Below are 19,361 nucleotides of genomic sequence, written 5' to 3' on the forward strand. Positions count from 1 at the left end.
TCCCTTTTTTCTTCATCTCCAGTCTTCCCAAATGGTCATCCAGCCTCAGCCTGAAGATCTCTAGTGAGAAAAGATCTGCAGCTTTTTGAGGCAGTGCTTTCCACTGTGGGACAGCTCTCATTGTTATCACATTTTTTCTTTACAAAGGAGTTGAAAGTGCTCTCTGCAACTTTGCTCTTAGTTATGAGCTCTGGGGCCAAGCAGAACTGACCAGTCCCTTTCCCCTATGACAGCCCTTCAGGGTCTTGAAGACCTGAACGATGTCTCATGTCTGCCAGCCTCTACCTCCTCTCCGGGTTCCATGTCCTCAGTTCCTTCCATCAGTCTCCATGCGGCACAGCCTTGAGGCTCCTCATCACCATGGTTGTCCTCTTCCGGTTGCCCTTGAACATCTCTCAGGTATGCCACCCAGAGGTGAGCACTTCATTTCCAATGTGGTCTGACCAGGGCTGAGGACAATAGGACCATTGCATCGCTTGGTCTGGACCTTGGCTAATAGTGCACAAGCCTTTTTGGCTGCTCCATCACCCTGAGGTCTCCCGAGCTTTCATTTCACTAACCACCTCACCCCGTCATTTTCAGACTAATTGTTACCTAGCGGTACCTCCCTTATCTTGTGATTTTTCAGCTTATTTTTTCAACCTGTGTAGGATTTTCCGTTTATTTCTATTAAGCATCATCTTATTACTGTAACTGCTAGTAACAGCTGTTATTGATAGAGCGCCTTGGACTTAGCAAATGCTTTGTAGGCATTATCTCCTCTGAGCCTAGAAGTAACCCAGTGAGGTCAGTATTACAGAGGGTGCTATTCCTGTTTTACAGAGAGTTTTAGCTCTTTTGATTCATCCCATCATGCCTGCTGGCTGGGATATTTTTGGATCCTGACTCATCCAGTGTCATCGGAAAAATGGATAAATGTGCTATCTGTGCCTTTATTCAAGTCTGACCCAAGTATTAAGCAGTATGGAATGAAGGACAGCTCCCTAGGGCACTATACCACAGACCTTCTTCCAAGTTAACATACAGTAATTAATAACTCTTTGGATCCAATCATTCAGCCAGTTCCAAAACCACTAATTGTATCACCGTCTATGCTAAGACTCCATATTTTGTCCATGAGGATAGCATGAGAACCTTTGTGAAATGTCTGACTAAAATTTAGGTAAACAACATTCCCAGAATTCTCCTGGTTGATTGGTTTAGATGGTATACCATGATTTTTTTTCACTGATGTCAGAACTTCTACGGGACAGATCGCAATCTGGATATAACTCAGTTAGAGTTTTAGAAACTTGCCTAAAGCCTGGAGAGATTAAGGGATTGCCCACAGTTATATAGCTAGTAAATATCAGGGGTTTGATTTGGGCATAGGGCTTCCAGATTCCAAACCTAGTACTCTCTGTTATGGAACACTGCCTCGCTGGTCTTGCAGAAGAAACAGCTAGGTAGTCCAGCGGATAAAGCACAAGACTTTCTTTCCTTCCTTCCTTCCTTCCTTCCTTCCTTCCTTCCTTCCTTCCTTCCTTCCTTCCTTCCTTCCTTTCCTTCCTTCTTTCTTTCCTTCCTTCTTTCCTTCTTTCCTTCATTCCTTCCTTCCTTCCTTCCTTCCTTCCTTCCTTCCTTCCTTCCTTCTTTCCTTTCCTTCCTTCTTTCTTTCCTTCCTTCTTTCTTTCCTTCCTTCTTTCCTTCTTTCCTTCCTTCCTTCCTTCCTTCCTTCCTTCCTTCCTTCCTTCCTTCCTTCCTTATTTCTTTCCTTCTTTATTTTCTTTCTCTTCTCTCTTTTTCTTTCTTTTCCTTTTTCTTCTTTCTTTCTGTCTTTTTTTCTTTCATCCTTCCTTATTTTCTTCCTTTTTTCTTTCTTCCTTATTTTCTTTCTTTTCTCCTCTCTTTCTTCCTCCCTCACTCCCTCTTACAGGAAATTTCTCCCTCTCTTTCTCTTTTTCTTCTTTCATTTCTTCCTTCCTTCTTCCCTTCCTCCTTTTCTTTCTCCCTCCCTCCCTTCCCTTCCTTCTTTATTTTCCTTTCTTTTTCTTTCTCTCCTTTCTCTCATCTCTTTTTCTCTGTCTCTCATTCCCTTCCTTCCTTCCTCCCTCCCTCCCTCCCTTCCTCCCTTCCTGCCTTCCTTCCTTCCTTCCTTCCTTCCTTCTTTCTTTCCTTCCTTTCCATTCAAATGCTGTCTCAGATATTTACTATCTCTATGGCACTGGGTAAATCACCTAACAGTTGTCGGCCTCAGTTTCTTTATTTGTAAAATGGGGGTGATAACAGCACCTAGCTCCTGGGGCTGTCAGGAGGATCAAATGAGATATTTGTAAAGGGCTTAGCACAGTGCCTGGTACATAGTAAGTGCTTAATAAATGCTTATGTCTTTCTTTCCTTTCCCCTACTTAATAAACTCTAGAGGCCCATAATTAGCTCCAGGATCAATTATAAAGTCCTCTGATTGGTGTTTAAGATTCATCATCATTTGGATACATTCTGCCTTTCCTGTTTCCTTCCTCTTCACACTTTTCCACATGCTCCATATAGTTCTTTGCATGTTGGCTCCCTGGTTGAATGTGAGCTCCTTGAGAGCAGGGTCTATTTTTCCCTTTCTTTGAATCATGAGTGCTTAGTACAGTGCCTGATCCACAGGAAGTACTGAGCAAATGGTTTTGAATTGATTATCAGTGACTTCAATAAAGGCATAGATGGCATGCTCCTCATATTTGTGCATGACAGGGGAAAGAGTTAACACTCGGGATGACAGAGTGAAGGTCCAAAAAGGCTGAATCTAATAAAATGAATTTCATAAGGATAAATATAAAATTTTATACTTAGATTAAAAAGAACATCACAAGTATATGATAAGGAAGGCATGGTTAGATAGCAGTTGTTCCAAAAGAAGATCTGGGGGTTTTAGCGGACCACAGGCTTAATATGAGTCTGCTGCATGAGGTGGTAAGCCAAAAAGGCTAGTGGGATCTTGGGCTGCATTCCTCTCAGGAATAAGAAGGTGATAGACCCATTACCCACTGCCCTCGTCAGACTTCATCTAAAGGACTGTGCTCAATTCTGGGCAGGACAGTTGAACTGAATAGCATTCAGAAGACGACCAAGATGCTACAAGACCTTGATCCTGTGGGATATGAGAATTGGTTGAAGAACTTCTAGGCACTAGAAGGAATAACCAGAAACAGTGGGTGGAAATTCCAAAAAGACAAATTTTGGTTTGATGTCAGAAAAAGCTCCTAACACCCGGAGCTGTCCAAAACTGCGATGGGCTGCCCCAAGGGGTGGTGAGCTCCCTTTCCTTGGAGGTCTTTAAGTAGAGACTAGATATCCACTTAATGGACATTCTATAGCAGGCAATCCTTTTGGTTATAACTGGTACATAGATGGCTACTGAGATCCCTTCCAAGTCCCATATGCTGTTTCTTCAATGCTTCATCTATTCCTTCCTTCTGTCCAGGTGTTCTGTAGTATACGCCTATGACAATATAGCCTCTCTTTCTCCCTCTGTTGACTTTGGCCAAAATGTCAGGAGACCCAAGTTTATAGCCTTATAGTTTATTTGTAGCCCAATAGTGCATAGCCAGGTCTTACTATATCTATGTGACCTTCATCAAGATAATACTCCTTCATGAACCTCAGTTTCTTCCTCTATGAAATGGACATAGTAGCACTTTTACTCTCTATCTTCCAGGATTGCTGTGAGAAAAATACACAACAGATTTTTTTTGGAGGCAACAGTGGTTAAGTGACTTGACCAGAGTTACACAGCTAGTTAAGTATCTGAGGCTGGATTTGAACTCAGGTCCCTCTGACTCCAGGGCCAGTGCTCTATCCAGTACACACAAAATCTTCAACTGCTAGAGAAGGGTGAGTATATATTATTATTTATCATTAATATATCACATGAGTATATAGATATATAGAGTATATAGATATATTTGGATGTGCATTCCACACTCACGTACCTGCTGCACACCTACTGTGTTGTGTATATATATGCGCACACACACATGCACATACACATACACACACAAAATGAGTAACTAGATCTTAAATTCTTTTAGTGCTTTGTTTGACTTTGATTTCTGATTTGACCACAGTCAGTCAGTCATTTAGTCAGTCAACAAGCATTGGTTAAACACTTACTCTGTGCTAGGTACTGTGTTAAATGGGCATGGGACCTCACGGTCTGGCTAGGGAGACCACAGGTGTTCTGAAAGGGGAAGGTATTAGTAGTCAGGGGTAGGGGTGGTAGTGGAATGGACCAAGAAAGGCTTCCTGCAGGAGGTGAGATTTCAGCTGGGATGCAAAGGAAGCCAGGGAGTCTGGGAGGTGGAAATGAGCAGGGAGAGCATTCCTGGTAGGGGGGATGACCCATTCATGGGACAGAGTACAGCTCCCATATGGGTGACTGATGATCCTTCTGCCAAGCCCTGGGAGTTTGTCCTTCCCTCCCTTCCCAGCCCACCTCTCCATCCACTCCCTACTGTCCATTCCTGAATCCCTAAGACCAGTTCCGACCTAGGTTTCGAGCAGGAAAGTTCTTCCTGTGGCTCCCACCCCAGATCTCTCTCAGTCCCAGGGATAGGAAGTATAGGTGCCCTTGGAGAGAAGCTCCAAGTGCTCTCACCCAGAGAACATCCCTCCCCAGCCCTCTCACCTTCTGAAGTCGAATGTCTGCGTGGCCACTCTGCGGGTCTGAGTCTAGGACAAAGGTCCCATTGGGGTCTCCTTCCACAATGGAGAAGTCAATAAGGGTGTACTCTGGGTCCAGGTCAGCATCTGTGGCTGTGACTGTGGCTACTCGGGTCCCTGGCACTGTATCCTCGGGAAGGCTGACCGGTCCGTACTGAGAACAAGAGACAGGCAATGGGGTACAACGGAAAGAGCACCTGATCTAGTATTGGAGGGCCTGGGTTCGAATCCCTGCTCTGCTCTTTACTGTGATTTCTCATCTCTGAACCTCAGTTTCCTTATCTTGTTAAATGAGGATGTTTGACTAAGCTCCTTCTAGGAGGAAGGGGATTTAGCACAATGGAAGAAAGGAAAGGCAACAGGCATTTATTAAGTACCTGTGATGTTCCCAGCACTGTGCTATGCATTTGACCCTTGCAACAACCCTGGAAGAGAGGGGCTGCTATTATCCCCATTTTACAATTGAGGAAACTGAGGCAAATAGAGGTTTAAGTGACTTGCCTACAGTGACATAGCTAGTAAATGTCTGGGGCTGGATTTGAACTCAGGTCTTCTTGATTCCAGCCCTCTATCGCACTTTATCATGGGGGATTTGATATCTTTCCCTCTGGGTCTCTGGCCCCTTTCCCCGGCTCCTCCTGCATCACCCCTTGGCTACACCACTCTCTTGTGGGCATGGGATGGCAGATTGTGCAGCATCTGCCTTTACCTGAGAGGCTGTGAACACAGGGGCGTGGTCATTCACATCCAGGACCTTGATGTCAACTTCACAGGTGCTGCTAAGACCTAGAAGTCACAGAATTACTGAAAACACCTCCTGTCTGTCACAGCCATGCCTGAGCAGAGGTCCTCATTACAAGATCCTCGGCAAATCGTCACTAAGTCTCTGCTTGAAGACCTCTAGCCACAGGGAACTCACTACTTCCTTAGGCAGCCCTGTTCTTCCTTTGGACATTTCTAACTGTCCGGAAGCTTTCGCCTCTGAAGAGCCTAAATGCACTCCTCATCCTACCCTCTGGGCTGGGGCTGGTGGGGGGTGGGGAGCAGAACAAGTTTAATCCCTCTCAAATGGTGGTCCTTCGAATGCTGGAAGGCAGTGAACATGTCTCCCCTAAGTCTTTTCTTCTCCAGGTGAAGTATTCCAAGACTCTTCAGCAAATCTGTCTATGACTTGGCTTTGGGCCACCCTCACCTAGCGGCAGCTAGATGGAGCAGTGAACAGAACAGATTCATATTCATAGTCACATATTCCAGGGGGTCCTCCTGGGGCTGGGGAGGATGACCCTTACCCCTAAAGTTAGGAATATCTGAGTTCAAATTCAGCCTCAGACACTTACCAGCTGTGTGACTCTGGGCAAGTCACTTAACCTATTTCCCAGGGGTGTTGTGAGAATCAAATGAGATAATATTTGCAAAAGCACTTAGTGCCCAGCACATAGTAGGTGCTTAATAAATGCTTGTTTGCCCCTCTTCCCTAATGGTTAATAAATAGCTATCATTTACATAGTGTTTTAAGGTGACAAAGCACCTTACAAATATTATTAACTCATTTGATCTTCACGACAACTCTGTAGATGCTCTTATTATTCCATTTTACATTAAGTGACTTTTCCGAAATCATACAATGCAGGTCTGAGGCTGAATTTGAACTCGGTTCTTTCTGGCTCCAGGTCTAGCATTCTCTTTTCTTGTCACCTAGTTGCCCTCCTCTGTGCCCACTCCACTTCAGGAAGCATGGAGAAGGGGGTGTTTGGGAAAGTCCAGGACTCGTCTTCCAGGATGCCCTCCTGGGGCTGGGGAGGATGACCAGGATGACCCTTATCCCTGAGAAGGAGACAATGGACAAAATGACAGACAAAACACGGCTGCATTCCACTGGACTGAAGCGTCAGAGTGGGAGGAGTACCCTCCCCGTAGCCACCTAAGGGGGTCCGATCCCAGTGGGTGGCCCAGATCAGTCAGTCAATGAGCAGAGACAGCATGCAGATATCTGTGTACATACAAGGTATAGGCAGCATAAATGGGAATGCATCTCAGAGGGAAGGCCCCAGGACTAAAGGAGACCAGGAAAGACCTCCTGTGGAAGGTGGAATTTGAGCTGAGTCTTGAAGGAAGACAAGATGGGGACATGAAAGGGGAAAGCAATCCAGGCCTGGAGAAAGCCAGTTCTGAAATGACATTGAGGTGAGAGATGGGGTGTCTTGCTGGAGGAATAGCAAGAAAACCAGTGTCGATGGATGGTTTAGTATGTGGAGGGGAGTAAGGTGGAAGAAATGTAGGCAGGGGCCAAGTTATAAAGGGCTTTCAGAGCCAAACAGAGCATTTTCTATTTGATGCTGGAGGTAATAGGGAGCCATCGGAGTTGACTGAGGAAGGGAGGTGTCATGGTCACATCTGGACTTTAGAAAAACCACTTTGGCAGCTGAGTGAAGGATGGACTGGTGCGGGAGAGACCTTAAATTGCTTAAACACTTAGGAGTATATTGCAACAGAGAAGGTGAAAGGCAATAAGAAAGCATGGTGAGAGGTAAGATCTGGATATGTGGGGTGAACGGTGGGGAGAAGTCAAGGAAGACACCAAGGCTGGTGATTCAGAGGCTAGTAGTGTTCTCAATAGTAACGGGAAAATTGGTTAGAGGGCAGAGTTTGGGGGAAAAGATGATGAATTCCGTTTTGGACAGGAATCTTCTAGACCGGGGGTGGGGAACCTGTGGTATGTGGCCTCGATGCTGTAGGTTCCCCATCCCTGTATCTAGACAATTACCCCCTTCTCCTCCAGCCAGGTCAGCAGCGAGCACCAACAGTTTGTAGAGTTCTCCTGCCCTCAGTGGGGTATCCTGTACCGCTACTGCCCCTGTGTCATGGTCCACAGTGAAGGAGGACCCCTCAGGTACAGCAGGTTCCTGGCTCAGCAGCTTGTAAACCACATGGGCGTTAGGAGAGGTGGGGTCATCAGCATCTGTGGCCTGAAGCCTGGTCACCTCCATGCCTGTTCATGAGGAAAATGGCAGCTGTTACTAGGGGCGTACAATATGACCACAACATGACCCTAACCTGACTATAGTCCAACTATGGGATGGTTCTGACTAGATCCTAATCAGATCACAACTCAACCATGGAGTGCCCATGATTCACTTGGTTTGACCACAATCTGACCATAACCTAGACATGATTTGACTATGGCCTGCCAATGGCCACTCCAGAAACAAGGGCTTGATATATAGCATTTTCACCTTTTCACTCACAATTCCCTGCAAGGGCCTCCATTAAATAACTCAATTGGGCAAACATTGATTGAGCACTTAATATGTCCAAGGTACTTTGCTAGAACTTGGAGAAACAAAGGGAACAGTCCACACAGTCAAGTAGCTTCCATTTTACCAGAGGGATGCATCGCTTGCACAGATGCATAAATACAAGGTTGGGAGGTCATCTCCTCCCTCCCTCTGGTTATGCTCAACCACTCCAAGCCAGTGTGGCTGGACCTGGAGAAGGACAGGCCATCCTTTGCCACCCTCCATTCCCACTCTTCATGTCCCAGAACCCAAGCCAAAGATATCCCCTTCCCACCCACCCATCTTCTCCTCCCATCCTTTTTGTCTTGATGTGGTTTTGGATGGCTTGCATTTCTTCTTTTGAAAACTGCCAAATTTCTCCTATCCTTTAACCTTTTATCCATCAGGGAATATTGCTATATATTTATATTGTATGTATATAAATATGTAAATATTTACATGTATATATTCCTTATGTATTGCTATATATTTGTATACATTCCCTATATATCTTGGCTAGCAGACCATTATCAGAGAAATTAGTTGCAGACTTTTAAAAGTCTTTTATCTTCTAAATCTAACTGCTTAGATTTTGCTTTTATGCAAATGCTTTTCAATTTTATGTAATGGAAATTGCCCATTTTATCTTTCACGATCATCTCTACCCCTTGTTTAGTTAAGAATTCTCTTCCTATCCATGGCTGTGAAAATGATCTTCCTCCTCCTCCCTTCTCCTCGCATTTGTTTATGCTATGACCTCTCATGTTTAGATCCTGTATCCTTCTGGAGCTTATCGTGTTATGTGGCTTGCGAGGAGCTGATCTCACACCTAATTTCTGCCAGGTCATCCTGGCCTTCTCAGCAGTTTTCATCAAATAGGGGAGTCCTGTCTCGAGTAATTGGCGTCCTTGGGTTTATAGGACTCTGTGCTACTATGTTCAATTGCTTCTGTGGCATGCAATGGGGCACGTTCCATTGATCAAACTTCTTTTTTTTTTTTTTTAAACCAGAAACACAGTTTTGATGGTGACTGCTTTATAATACGGTTGGAGAAAGCTGATGAAACCGAGGCCCACAGTGGTCAAGTGACTTGTCCAAGGTCACATAGTGATTAAGTGGCTGGGCTGGGACTCTGTTCCAGGTCTTCTTACTTCCAATGCAGCATTCTGTCAACTATACCCCTATGATGTGTGGTTTGGGTACATTCTGCCTCATCTGGATCCACCCATCCTTCTCTTTTCCAAACCAGTCCCAGAATTTCAGCTTACCTGAGGGACTGAGCTCAAGGATCTCGGAGGGGGAATCAGCAGGAAGGCAGTTAGGGGGGTTGTCATTCTCATCTGTCACGAGGACTGTTAGCACCAGTGGGTCACTGTAGGCCAGGCCCTCCATGTTCCTGGCCCACACAGAGAGCAGGTACTGTTGAGAGCGAATCGTAAGGTGAGGAGAGGGAAAGAAAGACACAAGGCCGTGCCTGGGAGGATGCATAGCTCTGTGTGTGTTTGTATATGTGTGTATGTATGTATATATACATAAATGTGTGTGTGTATATATATGCATACATACACATAGACATGCATAGTTATGCTGCTTCACAGGGATAGCCTCTGTATCTTCCTTTTACACACACACACACACACACACACATACTTTTATATATACACATACATACTTATAGATACACACACATGTATGGAAGTATGTATATCTGTATGTGTACATACACATACATACAGACTTCCTTTCACGTATATACATATACACAGTATACACACATATACATATATGCATGTATACAAAATATAAACTTCCTTTCATGTATGCATACATATCCATAATAGATAGATAGATAAATATCTTCAGCTGAAGTCATGAAAGCAAGAAGGCCCTGGGACTACATCTACCATAGCCACTGAGATGGATTCCCACTAGCATGGTCTGAATAGTCCCCCTGCTCCCCCAGTCTGAGAAACTCTGGCTCTTTGATAGCTCATGAACACTTCAGATGTACCATCCCCGCCTAGTCCCCTCAAAATAAAAGATGAGATTGATGGTAAAATGCTACTCATCAAATGAGTGTAGTTGAAGGTTAAGCAGTATAGTATGTTACTGCCAAGCCTCAATACCCCCAAGTCCCCTCAAGGCACACACAAATATACATATACATTTACACAATAGACATCTACTATCTATATCTATATGTACATCTACATCTACATTTATATCTATAGCTATATCTATATTCCAGCTTTCCCCCAACAACCACAAGACCCTTCACCTTATCTTGCATCTCCCGGTCCAGTTCCTGGGCCATGCAGATGTTTCCTTCTGTGTTCACTTTAAAGGGTCCTGGGGGCTGGCTCTCCAGGTGATATTCCACACCGTCACCACTCCAGTGCACCTGGGTAGGGTGAAGGTTGGAGATAGGATGAGGGTACAACCCAGGAAAGGGGAGCTAGTCCGAGGCCTACATGAAGAGCCTGATAGGGCCTAACCCCCAATCTTCATTGTAGACTCAGATTCTTTAGCCCCAATATGTAGAGTCCTGGGTCAGAGACCTTTCCTTTCTTGAAATGAAGGAGGTGATTGAAGGGCTAGCTAACCTACCACCTGCTGAAGGGTATGGAGCTTATTTACACTCTCCACACCCTGCTTCCTGGAGAGGAAGGAGCAGGAACCATGAGTTGGGAGACCTGGGTTTGATTCTTGACTGCCCAGAGCTAAGGCCCTGGGTGACCTCAGGCGAATCACAGAACTTTATGCTACTCAAGAGGTTTACTAGTTAGGCTTGTGGTCATTCAGGCAGGGGGTGCCTCTTTCAGAGGAGGGGGACAATAGGGTCTTCAGAGGAGTCTTGTCAGTGCCTATGCCTCTAGCCTGTCTCCCCGATCTTAGAGAATTCAGCCACTTGGACCATTGTTATGGCTTTCTGGTCTTATCTCATGCTGTTCCCTGCTAAGGACCCTAGAATCCATCCAGACAGACTGTTGTCTGCCCCCTCACAGACTGGACCTCCTCACCCTTCTGCCCCTGCTTCCCTAGGTTTTCAAGGTCTTTGCTATCCCTCTCAGACACCGAAACCCTGAAGCTTTGTTGTTCAGTAATGTTCGATTACTCATGATCCCCTTTGGGGTTTTCTTGGCAAAGATACTCAAGTGGTTTGCCATTTCCTTCTCCAGCTCATTTTATAGATGAGGAAACTGAGGCAAACAGGGTTAAGTGACTTGCCCAGAGTCACACAGCTAGCAAGTGTCTGAGGCCAGACTTGAGCTCAGAATGATGAATCTTCCTGATTCCAAGTTGCCACTGAGCTTCCTGAAACCCTGTCCATCCTTAAAAGCCTAGTGCCTATGCTGCCTCCTCCAGGAAGCCTTCCCTGATCCTCTGGTTGATAATAGCTTTTCTCCTTGATCTCACACCCCACTTTACCTCACCTGTCTGTATAATATAATATTAATGTTTAATGATATAGTTATCTAATCCCCTAGCAGACTTTAGATTCTATGAAGGGAGAGGTTGTATCAATTTAAACTTTTTATCTCCCCTAGTTCCTTAAATAGTGCTCTGCATAGAGTAGATACTTCATGAATATTAGTTTAATTGAATTAAATGGAGACAGTACAGTGGAGTGGAAAGAACATTGAATCTGGAGTCAGAGGACCTGAATTTGAGGCTCCATTTTCCTATTTACTTATCCTTTGTGACCTTGACCATGTTAGCTGTCCACTGAAGGACTTGGTTTCTCCATCTATAAAATTAAAAGTCTGGATTGGATGGTCCCTAAAGTCCTTTCTTTCTAAAGCTATGGGTGCTGCTGGAGAACTTAGGCACCATATTGTCTTCCACCTTTATTTTACATATATTGATAAAGAGACTAAGGCTCAGGAAAGGGAAGAGAATTACCCAAGGCCACGGAGTTAGGAAGAACCAGAAGCCAGGTCTCCAGACTCCTGCCAGTGCTCTCTCCCCCTGTCAGATTGCCACAGTCTCTGGCTGTAGTTAAAGACTGAGAGATCTGGCAGTTGTACATGGCCTTGGCCAAGGGCAGGTCTTGACTAGGTCCCAGCTTTTATAGCTCTTGACCAGCTCCTACCAATGAGGATGGGAAAGCTGGGATGAAGGTAGATGGAAAGGGGGATGTATCTGGGGGTAGATCCCAGAATGACTGCTTCCATCTGAGTCAGCTAGGTGGTTCACTGGTTACAGCACTGAGCCTGGATTCAGAAAGGCCTGAGTGCAAATTCAACCTCTGACACTTACTAGCTACGTGACTCTGGATAAATCACTTAACCTCACTTTGCCTCAGTTTCTTCAACTGTAAAATGGGGGTTATAATAGCAGTTCCCTCCCAGGGTTATTATGAGGATCAAATGAAATAATATTTGTAAAGTACTTATCCTAGTGGCTGGCACACAGTAAGCATTATATAAATTTGTATTTCCTTCCCTTCCCCCTACTAAATTAAGCTGGCTTTCATCTGGGTCACTGCTGGTGTGGTTCTGAGGGAAGGGGCAGTTTGGGGGCATGGGAGAAGGAGAGGGGATGGTGCCTCTCGGGCCATATGACTCACATCTCAAACTATGTGGCCACAGAGTAGAGAGCTCTCTTTTCTCCCCTTCCTAGGCCCCCCTACAGGCTGTGATATGGCCGAGTGGGCTATTTTAAGTTACCCACTGGCCCAGGGCATTCCAGGGGATTCCCCAATGGTGCTAAGGGCGCATGGATGGTGTGGGGGAGGGGAAAGAGCTTAGTTAGGCTCCTCTGGACTCTTGTCTGGAAGCTAAGACTCTCTGGAAGGCATTTCTGTCTGTGGGGCGAGAATCCCTAGCTATGGTGTTGAGTTTTCCCACCTTGAGGGAGCCAGCAGGGGCTAAGGGCTATGCAGGGAAGCTCAGAGGTAGAAGGAAAGACTGGGACACCTCAGCTTCCTGGCTTTTTGCTTCCTACTCAGGACCTTCCAATGGATGTAGCCAAGTATGGTAAAGGCCCTTTTATTGAGATTATAAAATACTTGAGGACAAAAACCATATTTTCCCCAAAGTCTGAGACCTTTACCGTATGCACGTTAACCCACGTTGTGGGGTGTAAGAGGGGATGTTTGGGGGTAATGAAAGTGATAATGGCTGAACTCATCATAGACTCCTAGACCCATAGAGACAGCAAAGAACCGTAGAGTTACAGAACCATTGACCTTGGGTAGAATAGTCAAGTTGCAGAATCATAGACCTACCATTGACATATGAAACCATAGGCTTCTTGGACTATGTAACTATAACCCCATGGAACTGTGGACTTGTAGACTCACAGAACCATAAGGCAATTCAGAGCAACCTAAACTTCTGGAACCCTATATATCCTCAGAAATACGGACCCCTCACATCACAGAACTACAGACTCATGGCAGCGTAGGACACCAGAATGGGAAAGTCCATTAGTGATCACCTAGCGCAGTCCCCTCATTCGGCAAATGAGGGAACTGAAGATTAGAGAGAAGTGATTGGTAGGTAGCTGGGTGGTTAAGTGGAGAGAGCTTGGGACAGATGCTTACTAGCTATGTGGTTAAGTCACTTAAGCTCTCTGTGCCTCAGTCTTCTCATCTGTAAAATGGGGATGGTTATGGCACTTCCCCCTAAGGGCTGTTAGGAGCAGTGGTGTCAAACTCACATGGGTCACATATTGACTTAGTTTTAAAATGTAATGCTGTCTATGTTTTATTGTATTTATCTTTTGTTGACTGTTTTCCAAAGACATTTTAATCTGGTTTGGGTTTTACTCAGGAATGCTACATGTTTGGCACCTCTTGTTATGAGAGTCAAATGAATTAACGTATGTAATAAGCTTCGCAAACCTTAAAGCACATATAATTTTTAGTTATCATTGTTGTGGTTGCTGCTGTCAGACCAAGGTCGTTCTGGTGGATGATGACCTTGGGATTGCTAAGTGGCAGAGCCTGGACTAAAACTCAGGTCTCCCGATTTTCATTTCAGTACTCCTTCTGTTCCATCAAACAATCTCCAAAAAAAGTGCTTGTTGCTTCTTATAGGGATTCCATATAAATAATTTTAAAATGATCCCTCCTGGGTTTCCATTTCTTGGTCTCTGCATGGGTTATGCTCTTACTTACATGGGTGAAGGAATTGGGGCAGAGGTTCTGGAGATTTTCTGCTAGGTGGATAGAGTCACGAGGGAGCCAAGTATTGGCCACCACAGTAATGTTCACAGTGGCCATGGTTTGGTGTCCTGAGTCCTGGTCTCCAAGGTCTTTTACCTGCACCAGCAACTGGTAATGGCTCACAATAGTAGGGTCAAGCTCAGAGCTTCCTGTAAAGTACAGAGGAAGGATGTCATTTTTTGTAGGTAGGAGTGGAGGCAAATCCACTAGAAATTCACAACCTCTGGACAGATTAGGATGTACAATCTCATTGGGTAGGAATTTGGTATGGTGGAGTCAGAGGTATTAGAAAATAGTTATATGAGCTATAAGCTCTTTGGATAAATGTAGAGGGATGGGTGGGTGGATGAATGGATGGATAGATGAATGTATGAATGGATAGAGAGATGTCTGCAAGGATGAGTACGTGAATGCATGGATGGATGCATGAATGGATGAGTGCACGAGTGTAGATGAGAGCAATCAGGAAAGCTATTTGGTCTAAGGCAGGAGTTGGACTTGGGGCCTAGGGGAGAGGATAAACTTCCTCAGGGCCATGGATATCAGAGAGATTGGTCTCCTGAATGGTACAAATCTGGATTGTAGCATTATAGGATAGTAGATTTAGCGTAGGAAGAGTTGTCAGAGGCCAGTTAGTTCAACCCCCCATTTTATAGATTGGGAAAATGAGACCCAAGGAGGCTGAGTATCCCACAAAAAGTAGCTTCTTCTTGTTTGTGAGATTGCCACCTGGGAAAGCGTCTGTGCCTTGATGACTCCTAATGTCTGATCATTGGCCTGTGAAATCATTTCTGTTTGTAGTTCACTATAAGGAGAAGAATGAGAGACAAGGTGGAGTTATGTCACCTAGGATCAAAGTTTAGGAAGGGACCCCTTTACTGCTACTATCCATGGACTTGGGGATCCTTCCCTGAGAGCCATGAAGTTCAGAAATTTGCCTCTTAGCTTTCGATATCCTCCTCCAAGACCCTCATTTTACTGAGGGCTGTAGAGATCACTTGGACCCCAGCAGTGGTTGGGAGACATGGGATCTACTTACCTTTCTCAGTGAGGGCAAGGCCCCCTGTCCTGGCCTCCAGCTGGAACATGTCCAGGGAGGGCAGGGCTGGAGTCTGACTCAGGATGTGGTAACGCAGATCTGAGTTGGCTGTGCCTGGCTCATCCCCGTCTGTGGCACTGAGGTAGAGGAAGGGTACGCCTGGTCAGAGGAGAGAGAGAGAAGTAGGGTGATGCTGATTGCTTTCAGAAGGATCGCAGCATTTCAATTTCCCTCCTGAGTTCTTTTCTCTGAACATTCATCCCCAATTCCTCCATATTCTACTTCTCCCAGGCACAATGGATCGTATTATTTAGAGCTAAAAACAGGGCATTTGAGATCAACAAGTTCAACCCCTTCATTTTATAGAAGAGAAAACTGAGACTCAAATAAGGAAAGTGACTTGATTAAGGTCACATCGTTAGTAAATAGAAGAATCAGAATTGAAACCCAGGGCTACTGACTGCAAATCTAATATTCTTTCCATTATAGCACAAAGTAGAGGTAGTCAGGAAGAACTGAGTTCAAATCCAGCCTCAGACACTTGCTAGCTGTATGACCTGAGTCAAGACATTTAACTTGTTTCAGTCTCTGTTTTGTCATCTGTAAAGTGTGTACAGTAATAGAACCTACCTCATGGGATTGTTTTAAGGATCAAATGAAACAAAACTTACAAAGTTCTTTGCAAAACTTAAAGTGCTATACAAATGCTAGCTATCACCACAATAATCCTGATTATCCATAAGGACCGCTCACACCATCCTACTTTATTTACTCATCCCCAACACACACATAGTTCCCAGCCTATTGATTTGACTCTGATAATCATCGATATTTCAAAGTCTGTGTGTGATATCATTAGTTGGCATGATTATTACACAGGTACAGATTTTAAGTCCTTTATACTTTGGTAGATGGTCTTCATGAGTTCCCGAGGCTTATTGATCACCGAACCTTTGCAAAATAGATTGGTCCTTGGTCTCTAGCCATTGTCAGGTCCATACTTATAGTAGAAGCTTAATGTGCAGGGAGGCACATTTGAACGGATGCAAAGTGAAGTAAGCGGAATCAGGAAGACAATATACAATGTAAATGGAAAGAGCTACAACAATTAAAAATGTACGCTGTATTAATTTAAATGACAATAATTGGCTTGGAAGAAGAACTATGAGAATGCACCTTCCCCCCTTCTCTGATGACGTGGGAGTCTATGGGAATGGAACACAATATATACTGTCAGACTTCATGAACACATTCGTTAATTTTGTTAAAAGGTTTTTCTCCCTTTTTCTTTTCTATTCTTTGTTGTAAGGGATGGTTCTCTAGAGGGGTGAAGAAGAGCTGTTTTTTATATTAAAATCTTGATTTTTATTTTCAGTTCCAAATTCTCTTCTTCCCTCAACTCTTCCCCCACCCACTGAGAAGGCAGGAAATGTGATATCCATTATACATATGAAGTCAAGGAAAACATTTCCACATTAGCCACATTGCAAAAAAAACAAAAACAAAAACAAAAAAACAAAAAACAAAACCCAAGGAAAATAAAGAAAAAATATGCTTCAATGTGGACTCGATTCCATGAGTTCTTTCTCTGGAGGCAGATAACATTTTTCATCACTGTCATGCATCATTGTATTGAACAGAGTAGTTAAGTCTTTCACAGCTGATTATCATTACAATATTTCTATTACTAGGTACAGTGCTCTCCTAGTTCTGTTCACTTCACTTTATATATATGTCTTCCCAGGTGTTTTGGAAACCATCCCCAGGAAAGGCTGTTAAAAAAGTGACGTAAAAATAAAAGATATCATTTTTTTTTAAAGAAAGAGAACACAGTGTTACCTCCATATCATCAGGGCAGGACTTCAGTGGAGGAGCAATACGACTAATAATAACCCCTTTATTTCTTCACAATTTACAAAGAGCTTGCCTCACAGCACTCTTTTGAGGTAGGCAGTATAAAAATCATTATCTATGTTTTATTGATGAGGAAACTGAAGCTCAGAGGGGACATGAACTGTGTGTCCCCCCAAGGCTTCCTCTGCATTTACTCAATCCCCGAATACTCCTCCCTCAGAGTTTAGACAAAGGAACAGACCTCCAAAAGGGAAGGGCTGCTCAATAAGGGAACGGGCTGCCATTAGAACATAAATGTTGCCCATACTTTCCACCCTCTGACCCCCAAACCCTGCAGGCACTCACCAGCACGTGTACCCTGGCTCAGGGTCCCTATGTATTCAGCTTTGGTAAACTGAGGCACATGGTCATTCACATCCTTCACATGTACTATCAAGGGCTGTGGGCCCCAAAGGAGGCTCCCGTCTTCGGCAGTGATTGTCACCTGGGAGGTCACCATGGGAACAATTAGTTCTTTGAAGGAGGTGCCATGTTTTCTTTATCAAACAGATGGATACCTCAGGTGGAGGAGAGCTCCCCAGCAGACAAGGAGCTGCCTCTCCCCCGGTAGTAACAACTCATATCGATAATCCATAAATCAACAAAGAACATTCTTTAAGAATCTGCTACGAGCCAGGAACTGTTCTAAGCACTTTAATTAAGATTTACAACTCACTTTTCTCCCAGCACAGTGCACATGCTAATATCCTTATTTCAGAGGTGAAGGAGACCAAGGCTTAGAAAAATTAACAAGTGATTTGTTTGGGGTCACACAGTTAGCATGTGTCAGAGCTGGGAATCGAAACCAGGATCTAACTGTAAGCCCGATGCTCTTGTCGGATCCTGCACACAGGTGTTCCCAGTTCCCTGAGGGGCATGGGAATTGACCAGGGGTTGGTACCTGAAGGGTGTACTGGGCCTGCTCCTCACGATCCAGGGGCCTGGTCACAAACAGGAAGCCAGAATCGGATTCCACTCCAAAAAGACCTTCTGCAATTTCATCTCCAGCCACGTGGACCACAGCAGGGCCTTCTGAATGCACAGGGGGCAGTTTCAGCTGAGGAGGGGAGGGCCGGAGGAACAGAAAAAGGTCAGAAGGAGTGGAAGGAGAATGGAGAGGGTGAAATGCGACTGGGAGTGAGGATTGCTGAATACCCTGGTTTGTGAAGATGATGAGGGAGCTGAGATCTAAGGGCGAGCTCTTGGTGGGGGGGTTGAGTGGGTATGGTATTCGAGCAGTGCTCTGCTTAGGAGGGAGTATCTTTGGTTCAGTGAGGAGGGAGATTGCAGGGTGTCATGGTCCATAGTCCAGGGCACATGTATGTATGTATTGGGGAGGGGGGAGTTGGGGCAGCTTACTGGCTTCTGATTTTAGTGCTGCTGAGAAAATTTCCCTTCCTCCAAATGTCTCAGCTCAGTGATGCTTGAAATCCCACCTTTCTTAACTTGACTCATCCCCTATTAAAACACAAATCTGCCCCAACCCCTACTTCCACCCCAAGCACAAACACATTATGAAGTTATTATACAAAACAAGACTGAGTATCACTCTCCCTCCCTCCCCACCTTTCTTCCAGTTCAAGGTCAATGGCAATTGGTCATCATTACCTTCTTCAGGTACAAAGGAAAGTTCCCTGCATAATTTTCTGGAACTTCCACATGAAGCTCACTGGTGACAGCTTCAGGTACAACCTGTGGGGGAAGATGTCCTCAACCCCAAGTTATTGCTTCCAAAGGACCATTAAAAAAAAGAAAGACAATGGCTTTGCGGTGTAATGGAAAAGAGTGACAGACCTGGGGTTAGAAGAGCTGACCCTGTGTGGTCTTGGGCAGGGCAGCCAAGCTAGCCAGTCCCCAAGGTTCCATTTCTTCCCTTTTTATTGAAATAAGGGAATGCTATTAGCAGAGTACACTGGAGGCGTAGCAGGCGTGCCAGAGTGGACTTAAAGTCCAAAGACTCTAGTTTAGCTCTGACATTTACTAACTGTGTGACCAGGAGTGGGTCATTTTGTTTCTCTCAGTTTCCTCATCTATAAAGAGGGAACAATTATCTTTGCACTATCTTATCATACAAGGTTGCTTTCAAGTCTGGTCAATTCTATCTCCACAATATCTGCTTCTCCACTCAGCCTCTCCTTTAGAATAGAGTATTTATTGTTATTTGGTTGTTTCCATCATGTCTGACTCTTGGTGACTCCATCTGGAGTGGTTTGCAATTTCCTTCTTCAGCTCATTTTATAGGTAAGGAAACTGAGGCAAACAGGGTTAAGTGACTTGCCCAGGATCACTAGGA

The 19,361-nt window shown here is 44.7% G+C and overlaps 1 protein-coding gene across 1 annotated transcript in view; it reads right to left on the reverse strand.

Annotated features, from left to right (window-relative positions):
* The window catches only part of CDH16 (cadherin 16), a 43,252-nt gene that overhangs the window by 16,644 nt on the left and 7,247 nt on the right, over positions 1-19,361 (reverse strand). Inside the window, exons 3-12 of the mRNA XM_036752008.1 lie at positions 18,677-18,760; positions 17,970-18,125; positions 17,375-17,513; positions 15,176-15,334; positions 14,089-14,285; positions 10,243-10,365; positions 9,233-9,383; positions 7,454-7,678; positions 5,399-5,475; positions 4,655-4,843 (exon numbers count right to left, since the gene is read on the reverse strand). Of these exons, the coding sequence (XP_036607903.1) occupies positions 4,655-4,843; positions 5,399-5,475; positions 7,454-7,678; positions 9,233-9,383; positions 10,243-10,365; positions 14,089-14,285; positions 15,176-15,334; positions 17,375-17,513; positions 17,970-18,125; positions 18,677-18,760 (1,500 nt within the window). The remainder of the gene's footprint in view (positions 1-4,654; positions 4,844-5,398; positions 5,476-7,453; positions 7,679-9,232; positions 9,384-10,242; positions 10,366-14,088; positions 14,286-15,175; positions 15,335-17,374; positions 17,514-17,969; positions 18,126-18,676; positions 18,761-19,361) is intronic.

Source organism: Trichosurus vulpecula, chromosome 3 (genome assembly GCF_011100635.1).
Source record: "Trichosurus vulpecula isolate mTriVul1 chromosome 3, mTriVul1.pri, whole genome shotgun sequence".
NCBI classification, from domain to species: domain Eukaryota; kingdom Metazoa; phylum Chordata; class Mammalia; order Diprotodontia; family Phalangeridae; genus Trichosurus; species Trichosurus vulpecula.